Source organism: Myotis brandtii, unplaced genomic scaffold, assembly GCF_000412655.1.
Source record: "Myotis brandtii unplaced genomic scaffold, ASM41265v1 scaffold493, whole genome shotgun sequence".
Taxonomy (NCBI): domain Eukaryota; kingdom Metazoa; phylum Chordata; class Mammalia; order Chiroptera; family Vespertilionidae; genus Myotis; species Myotis brandtii.
Window position 1 is genome coordinate 3,367,458 of NW_005368827.1, and position 20,610 is coordinate 3,388,067.

The window sequence follows — 20,610 nt, forward strand, 5'->3', positions numbered from 1 at the left end:
TATCCTCCTGTGGATCACAGCATCACCAAGATTGACTCCTTCATGAAAAGAAAACAAAAAATGGTTGCTCTTATTGCTAACCTAGAAATAGAGGGCAGAGGTTCTCTGTTTTGCTTCTCCCCTATGCTCAGGTGCGTAAAAACTAACACTCAGTTTCTCAGATCACTTTTGAAGACCTATTTCATAGATCTTTTATTCCAGCTTGTAGATCAGTGATTCAATCTAAGATCATTCTTGTTAGTACATGATAAAGGGCACATTGCCCTGGCCAGTGTTTCGGTGTTTCTAGAGCATCGGCCTGTATACAGAAGGGTCTCAGGTTCAGTTCCCAGTCAAGGACACATACCTTGCAGGTTTGATCCCTACCCTGGTCAAGATGCAATCAATCCATGTGAATGTCACACTGATTTTCCTCTCTATCTATCTCTCGCGTGCTCTCTTCCCCCTCTCCCTGCCTCCCTCCCTTCCACTCTAAGCCAAATTTGCAACATAAGCCAAATCTCCCAGATATGTTCAATTAAAACTGTTCTGGAACTTGAGGAAGAGAATCCCCCTTGTCCCCTATTTCATTGAATTAAGCTAACAGACCTTGTGTAGGACTTCTCGTCTATTTTATTGATGAAGAGCATAAGCCTCAAAAACATTTTAATTGACTTTATGTTTAATATCATATTTTAAGATGCTTTTATATATCATTTGATATTCCAATGGCTAAATAATATTCAATGTGTCAAGCCTCAGATTTTAAATTACCCATTTAAGGTCTCACTTTGCATAAGTTGTGGAACTGATACTTAGGCCTATATCTATTCAATTTTAACACTGATGTCCCTTTTGTTTGGCCAGGCTGCCTTCTGATTTGTCACATGTACTCTTGGCCAGAGAGTATTTATAGATAGAGGAACAAAACTAAGGGTGGTAGTATGGCCAGTGAAATTGTGTAAATATGTAATTTGCAAGGAGTTACCAGCATGTACTTACATCATTGCAAATAATGTGTGTGCTGTGATTCAGACTCAGACTGACAAAGCAGTCAGCATTTCTAACAGCATGATACCTCACTGCAACATATAAGTGAACGATATCTGAGGAAACATTTCTAGCAGATCAAGTATTTAATAGGAGAGTGATGTTTCATAATGTACTTCTTGAACTAGGAACATAGATATTTGGCCTAGGCTTCACTTTTATTATGTCAGTGGTCAAATGATTAGGTGTAATACAGTGTTCAATTGTATCAATCATTATTTTATTGATGTGCTTATGTACTCATTCATTTCTCTTTCAGGAAGCATTGCCATCATTGTGCCTCTGGTGCTCCTGGTGACTTTGATAACCACCTTAGTAATTGGGTTAGTGCTTTGTAAAAGAAAAAGAAGGTACGGTGCGATGTTCTAGACTAGCAGTTAATAAATAAATTGCACAAATAGTTACTGAAACATAGATAATTTTTTTAATTCGTTAAAACATAAATTATTTTAACTAAAATTCTGTTTTCAAACAATTTTATCCCTTTATTTCATTTTGAGTGGTTGTAATTCAGACAACCCTTCTCCCATGTAATGTTGAGGAAATGTCTCTATTCATATATTCTAATAAAACTAACATGGGAAAATATTAATTAAAACTTTAGTAGATTTTACATATGTGGTAGTTTTTCCTTGAAAACTCAAGAGTCTTTGAAAAGGATCGTATTATATTATGAAAGATTAGTAATGTAAATACAATGATACTGAATATGTATTATATATCAGAAATGGTTCATTTGTTTATTTTATATATTACTGGAAGTGTCATTTTAATATATATGAATATGCAGTTATAAAAATCCAGAAGGAGTGGGTTGTCTGTGGTTATCATCACAAACCAAGAGTGTGTGAGGCAGCTTTTGAATTATGTAAAAGAGGCTTTTTAGCCATGTGATTTTGGGGGGTTGAAGGCGATTTATTTTAAATTTTTTTTATCATTTTTAAGGGATTATTTTCATTAAAAAAGGAAAAATCTAGAATTTTAAAAAGCAATTGATTAGTGAATATTCAGTTTCAACTAATGTGGAATTAGGTACTTAGGAGGAATATGTTCCAAGGGTATTTTTTATTACTCATTCTAACAAAAATAATAATAATAAGCTAAATAATTTGGAAAAATAGCATCACATTGTTATTTTTGTTCCTCTGTGACTTGATTTTGAATGAATATTTTTATGAGCTTACCATAAGTGAATAAATCTATGAATATGATAGTTTGATAGTTTCATACACCATGATTGTGATATTTAAACTCATACTTAAACAATGTTCGCATAATCCAGGACAAAAACTATTAGAAGACAACCTATTATCAATGGAGGAATAAACGTAGAAATTGGCAATCCATCTTACAACATGTATGAGGTGGATCATGATCACAACGATGGAGGTCTTCTAGATCCCGGTTTTATGATAGATCCAACAAAGGTAAGATGATGGGCAATGACTACTGACACTCTTGAGTCATAGCTCTGCAAAAATGGTTCTAAATTTAACAGTGTTTCTTTTTTCTGAAGAAAGAAGTTTAGGATGTACTAAATGTTATTGTCTCTTCTAAAGAAAAAAAAAAATAAGATTGTGGACTGCGTTCACCTGAAGCGTGAAATTAGTACAACATGTTTTGGAAAATACATACTTATTTATTCACTTAATTTATAAACATGTAGTTTACTTAAAATAGCATCTTTCATTCAAATGTGTTGAGGTACCAGCACATCTAAATATACAGACTAGTGTAAAAGTACTGTCTGAAGTGCTTTTAATAATAAAAATACAGTACTTTATTGTCAAAATAAGTACTTCATTTCTAATAGTGTTTAATTGTAGACTCATCTAAATATTGCCCATGGATTTGTTTATAATCAAATCACTTTTGAAAAATATTTTTCTATGTACTGTAATGTACTTTGAGACATGTCACTGATATATATAGTTTAAATAGCTACAGTTTTTTTTTAAGTTTCTGTAAGCTTTTATTATTATATGTTCCTATTGGCACCTTTTAAGAGAAGTAAATGATACAATATCCAGATAAACTTGCAAAGATTCACTTCACTGTATTAGCTGAATATTTTGTATAATAATTATAGGATATTTTACTATGAATTAAGAACATCAATTTTATATGATGAATATTATTTTCTTAGTTTATTCATTAATTTGTTGAATATGTATTTTCTGATATGTAAAGGTACTATGTATAAAATATATCTTTGTATTACAAATAATCACAGTGATCAATCTGTTCCAAATGGTTTTACATTCATAGCAACAGTTATTCTCAAAGAAGTTGAATTAAGTCCCATACATTTAAGCTAGTTCTGAATTCAAGGGTATTAAAGTCATTATTCCTAATTAAGAATAATTTTATAGTTAGTATTAATTATTTAAGTAACCAACTCCTACATTTGAAATTGTTCATGAATAAATCCTTATAATCTAAGTTTCACTGTTTGCTACTTCAAATTTAAAAAGTATATACACTGAGAACATTGTTATTTGATAATTTATCTATGAAGGAGAAAGACATCATAAATAATAGATTTCTCATATTCTTTGAATTTTTCTTATAAATTAAAATATGGTACCTGTAAATATAATATGAACCAATGAGGACATATTAAAACACACTTTTTATAAGAAGGAGAATTCTCATTTTTCCCATTATTTTTCTTTCTTGTGATAGAATTAAGCCAACTTTGGACACTTAAGGAAACTAGCTTCTTAGTATTCCATTTAAAAATGTTTCCACATTTACTCTAGGAAGATAAAACTATGCTTCAGTGCCCCTCAAATATATTTTAATATACTTAGCACATAACACTCAATGAATATTTATTTAAGCACATAACACTTAATAAATATTTATTTACCAATTTGCTGACTGATTGACCAAAATTATATTAAATGTGACTAGATGGTTGATTCTAGCTGGCTCCTGATGTTGGAAATATAAATATGAATTGTCGCCTAAGAACTACAGATAATAGGTAGTCCTAATACAGATAAGCAATTTTGAAAATCAGAGAGCCAGCCACATGGAAGAACCTTAAGGATAAAATGTTTTTCATAGTACTCACTGCATTACAATGCTTTGACATATTCATGATATAAGCAACTATATATAAACTAGAGGTCCGGTGCACGGAATTCATGCCCGGGTGCGATCCCTAGGCCTGGCTGGCGATCCAAGTGCAAGCATCTGGCATGGAAAGGCAGGTCCCAGCTGACCTCTGGGCCCTTGGCAGCACCTGGGCCCCCGGGCCCCTGCGCGCCCCCCTCCACCTGAGTCATGGCTCCCGAGTCCCCACACGGAGATGCGGTGAGCATGGCCAGATGCTGCAGGCCGGGGCACAGCATGGGTCTCTGGGCTGCCCAGCGGTGCTGCACGGAAGCAGAGTGGACCACACACTCTCTCCTGGCCGGCCTCACAGACTAGCTCCTGTGCAAACCCACAGGGATTCCAGCCAGACTGGGCCCTGTGGTCCAGGTGGCTGTGGCCCGGCTCACCCAGAGGGAGCCGCGCGAATGCGGGGTGGGCTCCTTGCGAGTGCCCAGCACGTGAGCGCAGGGGCTTCCCCTGCATGTGAGCCCTGGTGTCCCAGGAGAGGGTACCAGGGGGAGTGAGAGCAAGATTGGCGGACACCCCACATTCTCACTGCACCTCCATGCCCGACATCCCCGCCCCCAGGTAGTCAGCGAGAGGTTGCAGCGCGTCACTGACGCCTGCCATGTTCCGTGCCACCCCCTGGTGGTCAGCGTCTGTCATAGAAAGCAGTCGAACTCCCAGTCTCCTGATCAAACTCCTGGTCAAACAACCGCCTGAGGGGACAATTTGCATATTAGCCTTTTATTATATAGGATTGCATTACATAAAGAAGATTTTGGTAGAAATCATTTATTGTTTTAAAAATAGATAAAATTTCTACTTAATAATACCTAATAATCAAAAGAAATGAAATGGTTAATAAAGTTATTTTTAAAAGTCTTGCCTATGAAGGCAATCACAGTATAGTTTGAAGAGTTCAAAAAAGGAAAATTAGTATTTACCGATTTTATCTCAAAATTTATTCAATTCTTACTTAGATTGTTTTAAGTATCTTCTAAATAAGACCCTTGGGGTGGGAGGGGGGATAAAGAGGTGATATTGACCTAAATTTATGTTTAAAATATTTTCCTGACACCCTTGACCTTGTCCCAAATGTTGTGATCATTCATTGTTGCTAGTTAAGATTTTTAAAATATGTACATTCATTAAAATTTTCATATTCTTCAAATTTTCATCTAGTTTTTTTCCTTGAGGGTCACCAATAAATACTCTATTATGCATATGAGTGCATCAGATTGGCTAATTCTGCCCTTAGCCTCCAAGAAGTCTCAAGTCAGTACTCTTATATGAAGACTTAGTGAGCCAATTTAATTTCTAGTTAACGTGTTTTAGACTAACAGATTTCCAAAAATACAGATGTTTGTTTTATGCTATATTAAATTTGTTTTTTTCTGTAAAAATATGCAGTGGTGATGAGTCTTTAATTAGAAGATGTCCGATACTTGAGTGTCCAGAATGGGCTACTGTCAGGAATTTTCAAAGTGACCAAATCTGAAGTCAGGGAGGCTGGTGTATTTTTCACAGTGCTGCTAGCAAAGATGTGATTTCATTGCGGAGGATAAAATTAAGTTAATCTGGACATAATAGAAATGTCAACCTATGGATCAAATATTTAATATCAATAGTCCTTAAATTATTAAAGCTACCATGAGTACATTGTTCATGCCCCCGGGTTAAAAAAATGTTTTATGTTATCCTTATGACTTAACATAAGTTTATGTCAATGAAAAGAGTTCCATATTAGATGAGAAACTAAAATTCTCTGTTTGTGTACAGGGCAGGTATATAGGGGGTGTGTCCGGTGCTTTCAAGCTTCCACATACAGCGCCACCCATCTACTTAAACTCTGATTTGAAAGGACCACTAACTGCTGGGGTGAGAGAAGCGAATTCATTATTTCATATCCATTCCATCACAGAACCTCTCACAATCAGAGACTATTACTAGATTTAGGTAGGGGCTTGCCTTTAATTGAGATTTTAATTAAGAAGAGATTTGAAAACAGTATTAAAATTGGGGCTGATGTTGTGTATCCTGCCTATGAAAGATTACATGTAATACATGTTATCATTTCAGGCAAGCTATTAAGTAGAAATATTTGAAATATTTTTTCTTCTGAGTTTGAACATCTTATAGAACTTTAACAATAAACATGAGTCTGCTATTCTTAGAAATCTCTAGCTAGAGATTTAAACTGAATAATTTAAACTTAAATTTGTTTTCAGACATTTCTTAAGATATTTTATTCAATATATACAAAGTTGATATCCAGTTAAATAAAAATATACTACAAACAAAGCCTCATCTTGAGAAATTAGAAATGGTCTAATAAAAGCATTCTCTTTTTAAATTAAGTAGCTAGCTTTTAGAGGAAAGTACTCTGTCTAAAGTCACATGGTTTATGTTAGAAGAGGGATAAAATAAGGGTATCAAGTCTCCCATCAACTGTTTTTTCATTATCATTTTTATCATGTTTGTCAACTGCATGGCTCAAAGATTATAATGTTTCTTTGATGTAACTAAGATTTAATGTTCTGCTTTTGGAAAGACAAAGGAAACAAACAGAAAAAAACTAAAACACTAGGCAATGATTTCTTGGGTTAAGTTGCAATTAGTAAAATATGAACATTTGTATATCTTTTCCAAATGAAAGAGATCATTTCTGCAGGTTTTAATTCTACTTCAATATGCTCTAAATATCTGTGCAACCTAAGATGACTAGGTACTACTCAATGCCTTGAAAGAATACAAAAATATTTCCAGTGATAAGTGCATAGAGGTTGTTTGAAGCAAAAAATATTGTCTTTATTTTAAAATCTACTCCACCAATGTATTATATTTTTCTTTTTCTTTGTTTTCTTGCTTTTAACTTCATATTGAAAAATTATCAGCACTGAGCAATTAGATGACTTTCTGTAAACACATTTTTCCTGTCGTTGCAATAGCAATAAGCAGGGAAAGCATATGGACTGGAAATAACACATTAGTTTCACGTTTTATGTTTTTAAGTAAAATCTCAGGGAATATAGAGTTCACAATGATTTCTTTGGGACTTTAATATTTATGTCAAAGCTCCCATTAGGTTCACAAGTTACCTGAAAAACATGCAATTATGATTTTATCTAATACCAGGCTAAAGTCAACAAAAGCATATACACACAAATTAAATTACATTGAAATCATTACTATTTAATAAGTTAAAAGTATTGCGTATAAATACTTTTAATGTCAGCATTAAAAGACAGACATCCTAGAAAATAGCTAATTAATGTGGTGAACACTGATAATAGAATTGTACTTATCTATTTTTTTCTCCTTCAGCCAACAAATTACTCCAATCCAGTGTATGCAAAATTATACATGGATGGGCCAAACTGTCGAAACTCCTTAGGAAGTGTTGACGAAAGGAAAGAACTGCTTCCAAAGAAAATAGAAATTGGAATAAGAGAGACAGTGGCATAATCAGCGATGCCTTTTATATACTGTAAAAATGTATAAAATATAAGGATTACTTTTGTATGTTCCAACAGTATTATACTTGTTTTGGCATCAGCATTACCTCTTTCTTTATCTTTTCCCTGGTTAATTGTTTTCTGAGTTTTATTTTTTGCTGATGACCATTGATTGACCATTTGTATGGTATTTTTATGAAACAAGAACTGCACTACAGTACAATTTACAACAATGCTGCTGATATGACACCCCTTTGAATTTGTTAAAATTAAAAACAACATATTCCTTTGTAGTGTGAATATGAGCAATCTATTTTATATGAAATTTTTTTGGTTCTACTTAATCCACAGAGTGAGTCTCTATACTTTTTCATTATGTGATCTGAAACCTGTAATACAATGTCATTTTACTTTTATGTTTCAATTGGTAAAAGAATGATTGAAAGGTCGACTCTCTTCTTTGCGCCCATTAAGATGGATTCCGACTTCTGAAAATATATAGCCCTCACAAGTTCAGCATCTCCTGCTTTGAAATTAGCCTTAGATTGCCAAGTGATAGATGAGAATTTTGAGAAAAATCTTTGAAAATATATAAAATGAATAATTTGCATGAACACATATGACTACCTTTTCCAAAATTTAGTGAACTATATGAGGTATACTAAACATATACACCCTGCAACCAATAGTTATATTTAGGTGGTAGAACATAGCAAAAATATAACCCAGAGTGGAAAAACCACATTGCTATGCGATAAGACCTTTTGTTCTCCCTCAGTCCTGAGGTAAATAGCCAGCCTAGAGCACAACAGGGTATTGGTTGCTGACCTCTTAGAAATCTCTTTCCAATCATGTTCATTTAGGGGAAGAGTAACCCAACCCCTTCCCACACAGAACACTAAAGAATAATACATAAGCACACAAATTGATGACAGAATTTCAATTATGTGAATGCATTTTCTTTTCTAGGTCAAAAAGAAGAAGCAAAAGAGTCATTATGGTATAGAGTAATTGATAAATATTTTCAAGATACAGTATGACTAATTCATTATTTTCCCTATCAAAATTATATTCTTAAAGGACTTGCCCAGTTATAGGATAATTAATATCTGCCTGTAATCAAAGGTGGAGGGAATAAATGCTGACCAGTTTCCCTGGTACCCTGGTTTCTTTTTGTTATGCAAAAACACATGGACCCCATTCACTGGTTTGTTTGTTTTCAATTTTTAATTGAAACAAGTACGATTTATTTAAGTTGTATAAAAAAGGATAGCATTTTTATACAAATATCTTTAAAGGCACAAAAGATTTATTCACAAGGTATGGAGGGCTTTTTGTTCCTCTGATAGACATGACTGACTTTTAGCTGTCATAATGTATTAACCTAACAGATGAAATATGTTTGTGGTTGCTCTTATCCCTTTGTACAAGCATTAAAAAAAAAACTGCTGTTTTATAAAGAGACTTTTTGTTGTACTATGTGCATGCATACTACCTATTTCTAAACTTTGCCATATTGAGGCCTTTATAAACTATTGATTTATGTAATACTAGTGTAATTTTGCTTGAACAATGTTATGCATATCATAAACTTTTTCAGGTTCTTGTTTAAGTACATTTTTTAAATTGAACAGTATTTTTCATTTTGGTTATAATAGTCATTTTGCCTATGTTTCTACAATGAAGTGTTAAATACTTTATAAAAAATTGTTGACTGACTTATTTAAATGAAATTCTACATATTTAAGTATGTGTGTTGGGTAGTTTTTAAAAATAAGAAAATTCCTATCTCTGTGGATTTAATGTTCCTAGAAAATTATTTTAGTAAACAGGAGACATAATTTTTGTTATAGCCTTAGAACATATTATCTGGGGTAAGATTAATTTTATTACATCATTTTTAAAAGCACAGTAGAGAAGGCATTTTCCTGCTTCTTGAATCAGAAACATTTCCCCTTACTTTTTCCTTTTCTCCTGTCTCATATTGCTCATCAGAGACTTCATGTTTCAATAGAAAGAAAGATGGGTTACGTACACAGTCGATGACAATCATGTTGAAATAAGCCAAAGCTCTCAGTGACCATTTCCATTCTAAAAAGCGAACTTTATGGAACACTCAGATTCCATTAGGTGTTGTTTGGACATTGGTTTGTAAGTGGGATGGTTATTGGTGTACCTACTTGGAGTGTCAGACTAGAAATGCACATGAGGGTCTGATTTACTGGTGCTGTCACTGCGTTATGTTATCTGAAGGGGCCTTCTTACACCAGAGCTTTATGACTGTAACTGAAATTATTATTTGAAAGGAACAGAGCTCACATACTGGAATGACCTTGATACAACTAACATTAGCATACATATCTAGCAAATCATATATGACATACAAGAAACCAACCAAGACTCAGGGTCAGGCATCTGTGACCTCATTCTCAGTAGAGAACTGGTTAAAGCCATAGTCAAGAAAGCTTAGGATGTGCTTCTTAACCCCTAGGCCCTATTTACATGTTTATGGGCCTTATTTCCACATTATGCTTCGCCACCTCAGGCTGGTTCACTCAAGACCACCTCAGAGTTCAGAGTTCTGTTTGCAACTACTTTGCATTTAGTCTTTATAAGACAAAGACATTTTTCCAAGTACTCTATTTATTTACATTGTTCTATCTCTATTTCAAGTTTCTTTTGCAAAAATTCATATAAATGCTAGAAATTCAGGTGCATAATTCTTCTACATGTGGCCATTCTGTATACATGCCATCACTCAAATACTCAACAAAATGTGTAATCAAGCTTCAATGGACATATTTTTTAAAAATGAATGGTTCCTGGTAAACTCTCCTTCTTACCCTAACGCCTTTCATTCCAAAGGAAGGTTCGTCAACCTCCTAATATTTTGGGCCAGGTAATTCTTTGTTGTCCTTTATAGGGTAGGATACTTAGCAGGATTCCTTGCCTCTATCCATTAGTTACTACTGGCACCACTCAGAATTGCAACAACCAAAATCAACTACAGACATTGCTGAATGTCTTCTGGAGAACAAAACCATTGTTGCTAAGAACTGCTGATCTAGGGCTGTGTTCTGTCTTTCACTGTTAAATAACAGTCAGCTGGAACAGCTGAGTCAATAAAGAGATTCCCCCTTATCATCAAATTCATGACATTCCAAGTTTTGATCTTAATTCTTTAATGCTGATGATGCATGAGTTAATAGTAAACTGCCTATGTAATAAAAAGTTAATACTAAGGGAGAATGTTTTATTTAGAAACTGATACGGTTTTACACAAATTGGGCCATTTTTATTTATGTAATTGTGTTTTATTTGTGGCTATTTCATGTCTTGACCATGTTTTGTTTTGCTTTGTGTTTGAGTTCATTATGCTTGTTTTGTTGGTTCTTGAGGTTGAGATTTAAGCTTTATCTTTGCTTCTAGGAAGCTACTTTCCATTTTTATGATTCAAATATGAAGACATTCAATACTCAATGTATGTTATAGCTCTTATAATGAACTAGTATAGAATGCATAATACCCATAATTTCCAAATCCCTAACAGGGAATATTGGTATATGTGATAAAGGAAATAGAAAACATATATATTGCTAATTTTTCTTTATCCTCTCTCATCTCTATATCATCATACAGATACTTGATGTAAAATCTTACTTCTCTCTAAAAATACATTATAATATTATTTATAGATTCAACTCTTTCTTTAAAAAAGATTAAAATGGAAAAGACTAAGAATCCTGCAGAGTTGAGAACAACAAAGCTAACCATTTTTTGCAAGAGGGGTTCTTCACATTATGCCCCATTCTAGTTATTGTCAGTTTTTAAGGATGACTTTCTCAATATCAGATGACATATTTAAATTTAATGTAGATTTGAGTCATTATTTAAATTAGAAGTTCTTAATTATAGCTTGCAGAAAAAAAACCTCAAACACATCTTTGTGATGACAACCACGTAATATAACACACACAAAAATTATTTTTCCATGTATTTTGAATGTAGAAGAACAAAAAAACAAAAAGAGCCAAAAATGGTTCATTTTTCAATTCTGCTGCCAAATCAATTGCTGAGTTAACATTTCCAGAACATTAACTCATCCAGAAAAATATAAAGATAACTGAAAGTACATGGAAACAGTTTCATTCAGAAAAAAAAAAAGTTTTTATGTCATCATATCCATAGGCCCAGGGATATGCACTTTATTCCATACTGTGCATGTATCTAGTCTCCCTGCTTCACCCCCACAAAAAAGAGAGATAAATGAAATGAGTTCTCCAGTTCAACTTTTTCACATAGATATAATACAAATGTGACTGCTATTTATTCTGAAAAGTAGTTTCTAGTGAATCCAAACATATTTTGTATCCAAAGTGATAAAAAAAACAAAAGAAAAATTGGTACTAAAGATGGCCTATTTGATAAATTCTATGCTTAAAATGTGTTCATTTTCTCTGATGGATGTCTGCCCCTTCCGCACATGGTTTGTTAGATATCAACAAACTTAAGCAATGCAATCCTGATGCTGTAGTTATCTGTTTACTCCAAGATAATTTTTTAACTGTAGTTTGTTCTGCAGTTTTAATACATAAATTATGAGCCTCCTGATTTCCTGCTTATTAATGCTGTAGTGGCTTGAGAAGCCAATTATATTGACATTATCAATATAATGTCAATAATAAAAACCATGCATAGCTTATTTGGGTAATATAAAAATGTATAAGTTAGAAATTATTTTTCACATACAGAATAAATGTAAAATATAGTTGAGGATAAAATGTAGGAGTTAAAGTTTACAATGACTTGACTAATGAGATACAACATTTCTCAATGAACAGTGTCAAAATTAGGTAAGAAGGCAATAACTGGATAACATTTCAAATGGAGTAACTTCCATCCCTGTAGTCTACAAGTCAATGGTATGTTTGTGGAAATCTATATAAATACACAACAACAACACACACACATACACTCACATATCCTCATAAACTGTTTTTGGCAACTCACTGATTATGAAAATGGCATTTTCTATTTTATCTGAAATTCAGTCATGTTTAGATTCTCTGGCTTATAATTTCAGAAATCATTACCCTTATCCAAGTGGTAATTCACCTCTAGTTTTTATTTCTTTATATAAAATCATTATATCTCTTCCCATTTGCTTTTCCTTGTCTTCTACCCAAAGTGACATTACAGGAAGCCAATATTCCTCTTCCACTACTTTATTATGGTTATATTGATTACTTTTACTATAAAATATATAGTGATTTTAGAAAACTTAGAAAATAAATGTAAAAAAGGAAGAAAAATTACCACTTAAGAAACTAGAGAGAATCAGTTATAATTTTAGAGAATTTTCTTCAACTATTTTAGAGTCATGCTTAAATTTAATGTTTTGATGCTGCTTTTTAAATGTAAAATTATAACATTAAAATATTTGATTTGTCTTTCAGGGGCTTTTATTGTTTTTGCTCAGTTTCTTATTTTTTGTATACAGAGTCAATATTCCTTGGTTTTATTTTTCTCTTTTGATTTAAAAGTTATTTCATTATGTGTTCCATTGGTAAAAACTTTCAACTTTGAAAAATACTCTAATAATGAAATCCAGAATTTAAAAATGTCTTTTTCCCACTAAGATGAGGAATTTAACATTTTTAGATTCCCCTAATCTAAGTCAACCTCATTGTCTTTGATGATATATTTTGTGGTTCTAGTTTGGCAATATTTTAATGGAAGAATTATTTATATATTTTTTTACTTACCTTCATCAATTATTTGGAATATTTTCAACTTTGATATTTACTATTTCTCTTTTTGAAACTCATCATTCCTGTATAATTTTTTTCATTTTTTTGTATTTTAATTGCAGTATTATTTTATTGGTATATTTCATCAAGTATATGTATGACAAGTATTTATCTGTGGTACATTTGCTGAGCTTTTGTACATATTACAAATATTTTTCTAAGACCTTCAAATATGAATGTCAACTCAATTGAGTATACATTTCTGAGGCTTTTTCTTCTCCAATGTTTAAAGTTGAAACTGCCTCACTGCCTTTGGGTATTTAATGTTGTTAAGGATAAGTCTGATACCAAACAGATTTTAATTTATTTGTAACATTTCTCCCCAACCTAACCTGGAAAAAAAACACAAAAAAAAACAAGAAAACTAATCATATAATTTAAATATTATGCTAAATATATGCACATGTTTTTATTAATTTTGTCTACTTACTGTTGGCGTTGACACAGGATCAGGTGCTAGATTTCTGCTCAGCAACTTCAGTACTTGAGTTCTAGCTAAGAAAGAATTCAGAGCAAGACTCAAACTCTAAGAGAAAGTTTACTTAGAAGAGTCACAGAGGTAGAAGAAGAGAGCCTGAGAAGAAATGGGCTCAGGAAACAAGTTACAGAACGGAAAGAAGGGCCCTGGGAGCTACGGAGAAAGAGTCCTGAGAAAAGAGAGTGGGAAAGGCACGGGTGTGCTCCATAGAGAGAGTGACATTGGGTCCTCTGTCCTTGGGGCTTGTATCTGGAGGTCTCGGGGGAGGATCTCAATAGAATATTCATCAGCTTCCCAGGTGTGAGGTTCCAGTCTTCTTGCTGGCTATCAGCTAGGGCCCATCCTTAGCTCCTAGATGTATCTCTCTGGTCCTAGTATGTGGGCCCATACATCTCAGAACCACTATGGTATCTCCCTCACGTTTGTAATCTCACTGAGTTATCCTTCTTTTCACTTCCTCTGCCTCTAGCCATGGAAAGATCTTTGTGTTTCAGGGCCCAAGTGATAAGATTGGAGCAATCAGGATAATATAAGATAATAATCTTATTTTAAGGTCTTTAACCTTAATTCTATCTAAAAAGTCCCTTTTGTCATGTAAAGCAATAAATGTATGGACTCCTGGAATTAGGGCCCATCCATCATTGGTGCTGAGGCTCATTATTTGACCCATGATGCACTCTTGCTACTGCCCTGTGCACCTCTAAGCCAGTGCAGAAGGACTAGTTCTAGGTGCCCTTTCCATGACATTAAACATCTCCATCATCCACCCTGGATTGTTCTTCCCTCATATCCACCAGGTCTTACAAATTTTCCTTCCTCAAGCTGTATTACTTGACCTTGATTATTTGTCTGAAGACAAATGATATGGAGACAGACTGTGGGAAGGATAAGAACCTTTAGCAGTGGTTCTCAACCTTCCTAATGCTGCAACCCTTTAATACAGTTCCTCATGTTGTGGTGACCCCCAATTTCATTGTTACAAATTGAACATAATTAAAGCATAGTGATTAATCACAAAAACAATATGTAATTATATATGTGTTTTCCAATGGTCTTAGGCGACCCCTGTGAAAGGGTCGTTCGACCCCCAAAGGGGTCCCGACCCACAGGTTGAGAACCGCTGCTCTATAGGAACCCACCTGGTACTCAGAAACATGCAGCCTGGAGATATGAAGGTATAATGCACCATGGAACAACCATTAACCAACACAAATGCCCCATTCCATCTCTCAGCGAGTTATTTGCTTTATTCTCCCTGTTTCTTTTGAAAGTCCCTAAGAAACAAGCAGTAATAAATTGATAACACCTACATGTATGACTTTTCTACTTTTCCCAATTTTCCACACGTATTCATTTGATCACTACCCACTGTAAACTCCTTACAGAAAGCCATTGTCTCAGTCTCTACTTTTGGAAATAAGAAGTGGCCTTTCAAAGTAAAGAATCATGAAGTAGCCCTAGCTGGTTTGGCTCAGTGGATAGAGCATCGGCCTGTGGACTGAAAGGTCCCAGGTTCGATTCCGGTCAAGGGCATGTACCTTGGTTGCAGGCACATCCCCAGTGGGAGGTGTGCAGGAGGCAGCTGATCAATGTTTCTCTCCCATCGATGTTTCTAACTCTCTATCCCTCTCCCTTCCTCTCTGTAAAAATCAATAAAATATATTTTTTTAAAAAATCATGAAGTAATTCTAAACCAGATCCACCCGGCAGTCAGGTAAATAAGGACTCCATTTTTTTGTGATAAGTGGGGTGATGGTTACTCTTACATTCTCTAACATCACTATTTCTAAGAGTCTCACTAGTGGGATGAGTTACAGGTAGAAGATGTCCTGGAACAATATGTGAATGATATAAGTATTGTATTGGTGGATGGCTTATTTAAGCCTTAAAAAAGAAAATAACTGGTTCAGGTTAGCCTACAATCAACTCAAATTGCACTGTAGAGGTCAAGGCCAAATCGGAAGCAGTTAAAGAGACCCCTACTTTCTATAGCTTTAGACAGACTATACTAAACATTAGGCCCAGATTTTATTTCAAGTGAAACAGAGCTACAAAAGAGGTACTCTGACATAGACTTGACTTATCTCATATCTAAGGTCAGCGATCTTACAGAAAGATAATTGGGAATATTTGGGTAGACAAGTATAAAAATTTTAAACCTACACATTTCTCTGAAATATCTAGACTGACAAAAGGAGCTCTTTCTGCCCTAGCCAGTTTGGCTCAGTGGATAGAGTGTCAGCCTGAGGACCAAAGGAACCAGGGTTGGATTTCACTCAAGGGCACATACCTTGGTTGCAGGCTCCTCCCAGGCCCAGGCCCTGGTCAGGATTGGTGCAGGAGGCAACCAATCTTTGTGTTTCTCTCACATCAATGTTTCTCTTTGTCTTTCCCTCTCTCCCACTCTCCCAAAAAATCAATGGAAAAATATCATGGGGTGAGGATTAACAAAAAACAAAACAAAAGCAAGGAACACTTTCCAACCTGCTAAGGGAAAACCACCTACCTTTTCCTGGAGATGCTGTAAAGACCTCAGCTGAGGCAGGTGCCTTGCAAGGTGCTATATGCCGCCCCCCCATTTGTTCCCATCTCATTGTCTCCAGGCCAATATCCAGGTTCAACCAGCTTAAGTAGGGAAATATAGTCCCTGCTTCAGGAAGAATTGGAAAACCTGGTTAATATGAAAGGGAACATACTTAGGAATGGATTATGAAGATTCTGAACCAGCAAAGAAGAATATTAGGAGACACTTTAACATCATGGTCAGAGCAACTATAACTAGTTATTTGTACTACTGAGGTGAATCTTTAAAATATGGTTAAAAAAATTATGGTCCTCAATAAATGAGGTAGAGATGTTAAACAGTCTTAACAGAGTAACCTGATCAGAAGGCTCAAGGAGGTGGGTGGAAATGTTGGATCAGATCTATTGCATATTAGGATTTAGTGTATGGATCAACCATGTCTTATTTGAAATCCAATAGGACACTCTCTTCACAAGGTAATAAGGGATTCCCTGGCAGAGGGCAAATTAAAGCTTATATCACAGTGTTTGATAGTAGAGTCGTTTTCTGAAACTGGGCTCTGTAGTTTCAGTGGGGATGATAGGATTTCAGAATGGCAAGCTTTAAATGGCAGCGTTTACTAGATAGAGGAAAGGTAGGAACATTTACTGTTATGGACAGCAAGGTTGACATGGCAACCAGGGTGCCTTGGATCTGTGGCAATGGTTGATACTCCAAGGAGCGTATGGTAGCAAGATAAATGGACAGCCAACTTGGGTGTTACTTGACTTTTCAACCAAAAAATAATTTTAAAATAGCAAATACAAGATTTTCCACAGCAGTGGAATAAACATCATAATTGCTGATGCAGTTTCAAAGCTTAAGCCAGTTCACAAGCCCAATAGTTGGAAGTGAAAACAAATGCCCTTGAGAAAGGATGAATATCCCTTCAATCTGTCCCCAAAATGTTCTGTGCTAATTACCAGACTTAACCTTACAATAGAAAAAAGAAATACTGTACTCAGAACTTCGGGGTATAGTCTATAAATGCATAAGGATAACAAATACCCTAAAAATCATCATGCCCCTCATTGACTGGGAAACTATGGAGGCCAAGAAATGAATAAAGCTCTGGCCCATTTTTGTCTTATAGCAGATGTAGTGCAGCCAAGGACGCACCCAGTAGTTACTCCCTGGCCCTCCTCATTGACTGGGAGACTATGGAGGCCAAGAAATGGATAAAGCTCTGGCCCACTTTTGCAGCCAAGGACGCACCCAGTAGTTACTCCCTGGCCCCTCGATACACAGTTGTAATGCACATACTGAGAATTTGGCAGAACTCTGACAAGCACACTCTGATTTGGAGAGGAAGTGATTAGAATGAGTTAGTTGGAAGTTCCTGGAACTACACTACCCTCTGCTCAAAATAGTAAATCAGAAGCAAGAACACATTTCCTGAAGAATTGCAGAGCTTAATGATTTAGAAAATGTGGTAGTGGTGGTTCCCATCTTAAACCATTTGATAGAAATAAATACATAAGTAAATGTATGGTGGCAGATGACAAGGGATTACCATGAACTTAACTAGTTTGTAGCCCCAATTGCAATACTTTGCTAGGTGTGATATATTTACAAAAATGTATCAACATAGACTATGCACTAGGTTTGCAGCGATTTGTCTGTCAAATGCATTCTTTTTGATCCCCATCGGAAGAGGGGATGCAAGTTTCATTTTATGATGAAGAACAGCAACATACATTCACTGTTGGCCCCAGGACTGCAATCGCCCTCTTTCAGGAACCTTGATCATCTCACATTTTTTCAGAACCACGTAGAGTCACTGTTTAGGGAATATTGGTACAGCAAATACAAAATTTATAAACTAACAAAATATTTATAGTTTTATCCGTTTTAAAATTATTTGCAAGACTAATGTATCCAGGTATTTTGGTAGTGCTGTTACTTCAGGCACAAGGCAAAGTTTAAAACTGAAAGAGTTTTTGCCCAAGTGTTTTCATTTTAAATAATTGAACACAAAAGTATTAAGGAATATTCAGAATACTGCCTCCATTCTACATTCCATTTATTTTCTACAAAATATCAAATCTTGAATTATTTGCCCCTTTATTTTTAATATAATTTCTGTTCAAATTCAGTTAAGATATAATCATTGCCTACAGATTTCTCTCCTGCCTGCTTAATGAGTTTAAAATACTCTTTGCCTTAAAGATTGCAAGATAAAACAAATATTTTTTGATATTTAACTTACCATCATTATTGCTTGCCTCCTGATGCCTGCACATCCATCTAAATGCATGTTGGGCCTATTTTATAATGTAAAATGAACTCTGAATCCCATGCTTGTAAGCAGATGTATATAAATATTTGAAATTAATTTCTTCAATGGACTTTGCAAGACAAGATCCTGACCCTTGACTCCCAATTAATTAGTACAAAGAAAGAAAATTTAGACAAACAGCCTCCCGATTCATTTGATAGCTAATTAAAATGCATACTCTGTAGAAGTCACTTGACTCCCAATTACAATTAACTATGCCAGGTTATCAGAACACTGCAAGCAGGGAGCTGAAAGTAATCTTCCCTTGTCAGAGGGACCCTATTGAGGATGGTCCCACGTGGTAAGGAGAGGGGTCATGTATCACAGTGAGCTGTGCTGCTTATTGACTCCACCCACAAGGCCCTAGCTATGATCATGTCACTGCTGATCCTAGGATCCTATTAGCTACAGTAGGCTCAAGGTTAAAGCCTAGTGAACTGTCAAAATTGTTTGTGGACCCATCAAATATCAAGTAGAAAGGTCTAAAAAAAAGGTGTCAAGCTTTGCCTGTTGATCTGATGGTATTGGGTTAATTTTGTCATAAAATTAACGATGCACTTCAAATGAAGAGATTTATGGTATCTGTGAGTTATTGAGTTATCCCAACAGGGAAGCTTATAACTCATACAGCTCAAAAAATTTATAATAAATTGTATCCTCCCTTTCTCACTGAATTCTTCAATAGGATATTAACATAATCACATCACTTTTACCTCAATTATTGCTTTTTAAAAAAATCCAAAAGGCATTTTTATTAGATAACTCTGTTGTTTTTTTAAAGTATATTTTATTGATTTTTTACAGAGAGGAAGGGAGATGGATAGAAAGTTAGAAACATCGATGAGAGAGAAACATTGATCAGCTGCCTCCGGCACACTCCCTACTGGGGATGTGCCTACAACCAAGGTACATGCCCTTGACCGGAATCAAACCTGGGACCCTTCAGTCCTCAGGCCGACGCTCTATCCACTGACCCAAACTGGTTAGGGCAACTCTGTTTTTTATGAATTCCAAATTATATTGTTTCCTTACATTAACCTATGAGTAAAAGCCTACTGAGCCTTAGAAAAGAACCTTTACATGTATATATATAACATGGTTTCCTTACTTATGAGGTTTCTATTCTTAAAATGTGGGATTTTATTTAGCCTCACTAATTGAATTATAAAAAAGGGGGTTCATGCACTAAGTCACAAACTGAAGACACGTTGATGAAAATGCCCACATCTAAAATGCTAAATCTCCTGGGTATTTCAGTGGTATTATTATAACACGATGGAGAACAACAGGGCCACTCAGCTCCCTTTGATGGCTGTATCTGAGACAGAGATGACAGCTTGAAGATTGTAACAAGACCTGGTTAAGTCTGTGTCATTTCTTCTTTACAAAAATCACTTTCATGCAACTGGATTTATGATGTGCCAGCTTCCCATCACAGACGTTCTGGCTGACAAGGGGCACAGTTATTGATGTGTCCAGTTTACTGTGTGGCAAGAGGGAAGTGCCACAGTATGATTAGAAGTATGATTCATCTTCTAATGTGGATTTCAACAAAAAATATTAAGTTTTGTATAAATTCAATAACAGAAATATTGGGCAAATTGTATTTAAAATTGTAAAAGACCAAACTCTACACAAGAAGATGAAGAATTTCAGGCTTGAGGCCATTATGTTGAACAAGACCATTAACATCTGTTGACAATAGGTACCCAACCCTTCTTTTCTCTATCACTTTGAATTACACATTCAAGTAACTACAATTAATGATGATAATTTGTGATTAATAGAGCCTTTGTTTTTCAAGTGTTATCTATATGGGACAAATCTTAAGTCTACTGTTATATCTTTTTCATTTTGTGCTAATATTAAGGTGTATTTGTTATATATATATA

At 34.8% G+C, this 20,610-nt stretch overlaps 1 protein-coding gene across 1 annotated transcript in view; it reads left to right on the forward strand.

Moving 5' to 3' along the window:
• LRP1B (low density lipoprotein receptor-related protein 1B) overlaps positions 1 to 9,296 on the forward strand; it is a 1,756,854-nt gene extending 1,747,558 nt beyond the window's left edge. Inside the window, exons 88-91 of the mRNA XM_014548045.1 lie at positions 1,289 to 1,379; positions 2,312 to 2,456; positions 5,914 to 6,012; positions 7,459 to 9,296. Coding sequence (XP_014403531.1) covers positions 1,289 to 1,379; positions 2,312 to 2,456; positions 5,914 to 6,012; positions 7,459 to 7,599 — 476 coding nt within the window. The 3' untranslated portion in view covers positions 7,600 to 9,296. The remainder of the gene's footprint in view (positions 1 to 1,288; positions 1,380 to 2,311; positions 2,457 to 5,913; positions 6,013 to 7,458) is intronic.
• The last annotated feature ends 11,314 nt before the right edge of the window (positions 9,297 to 20,610 follow it).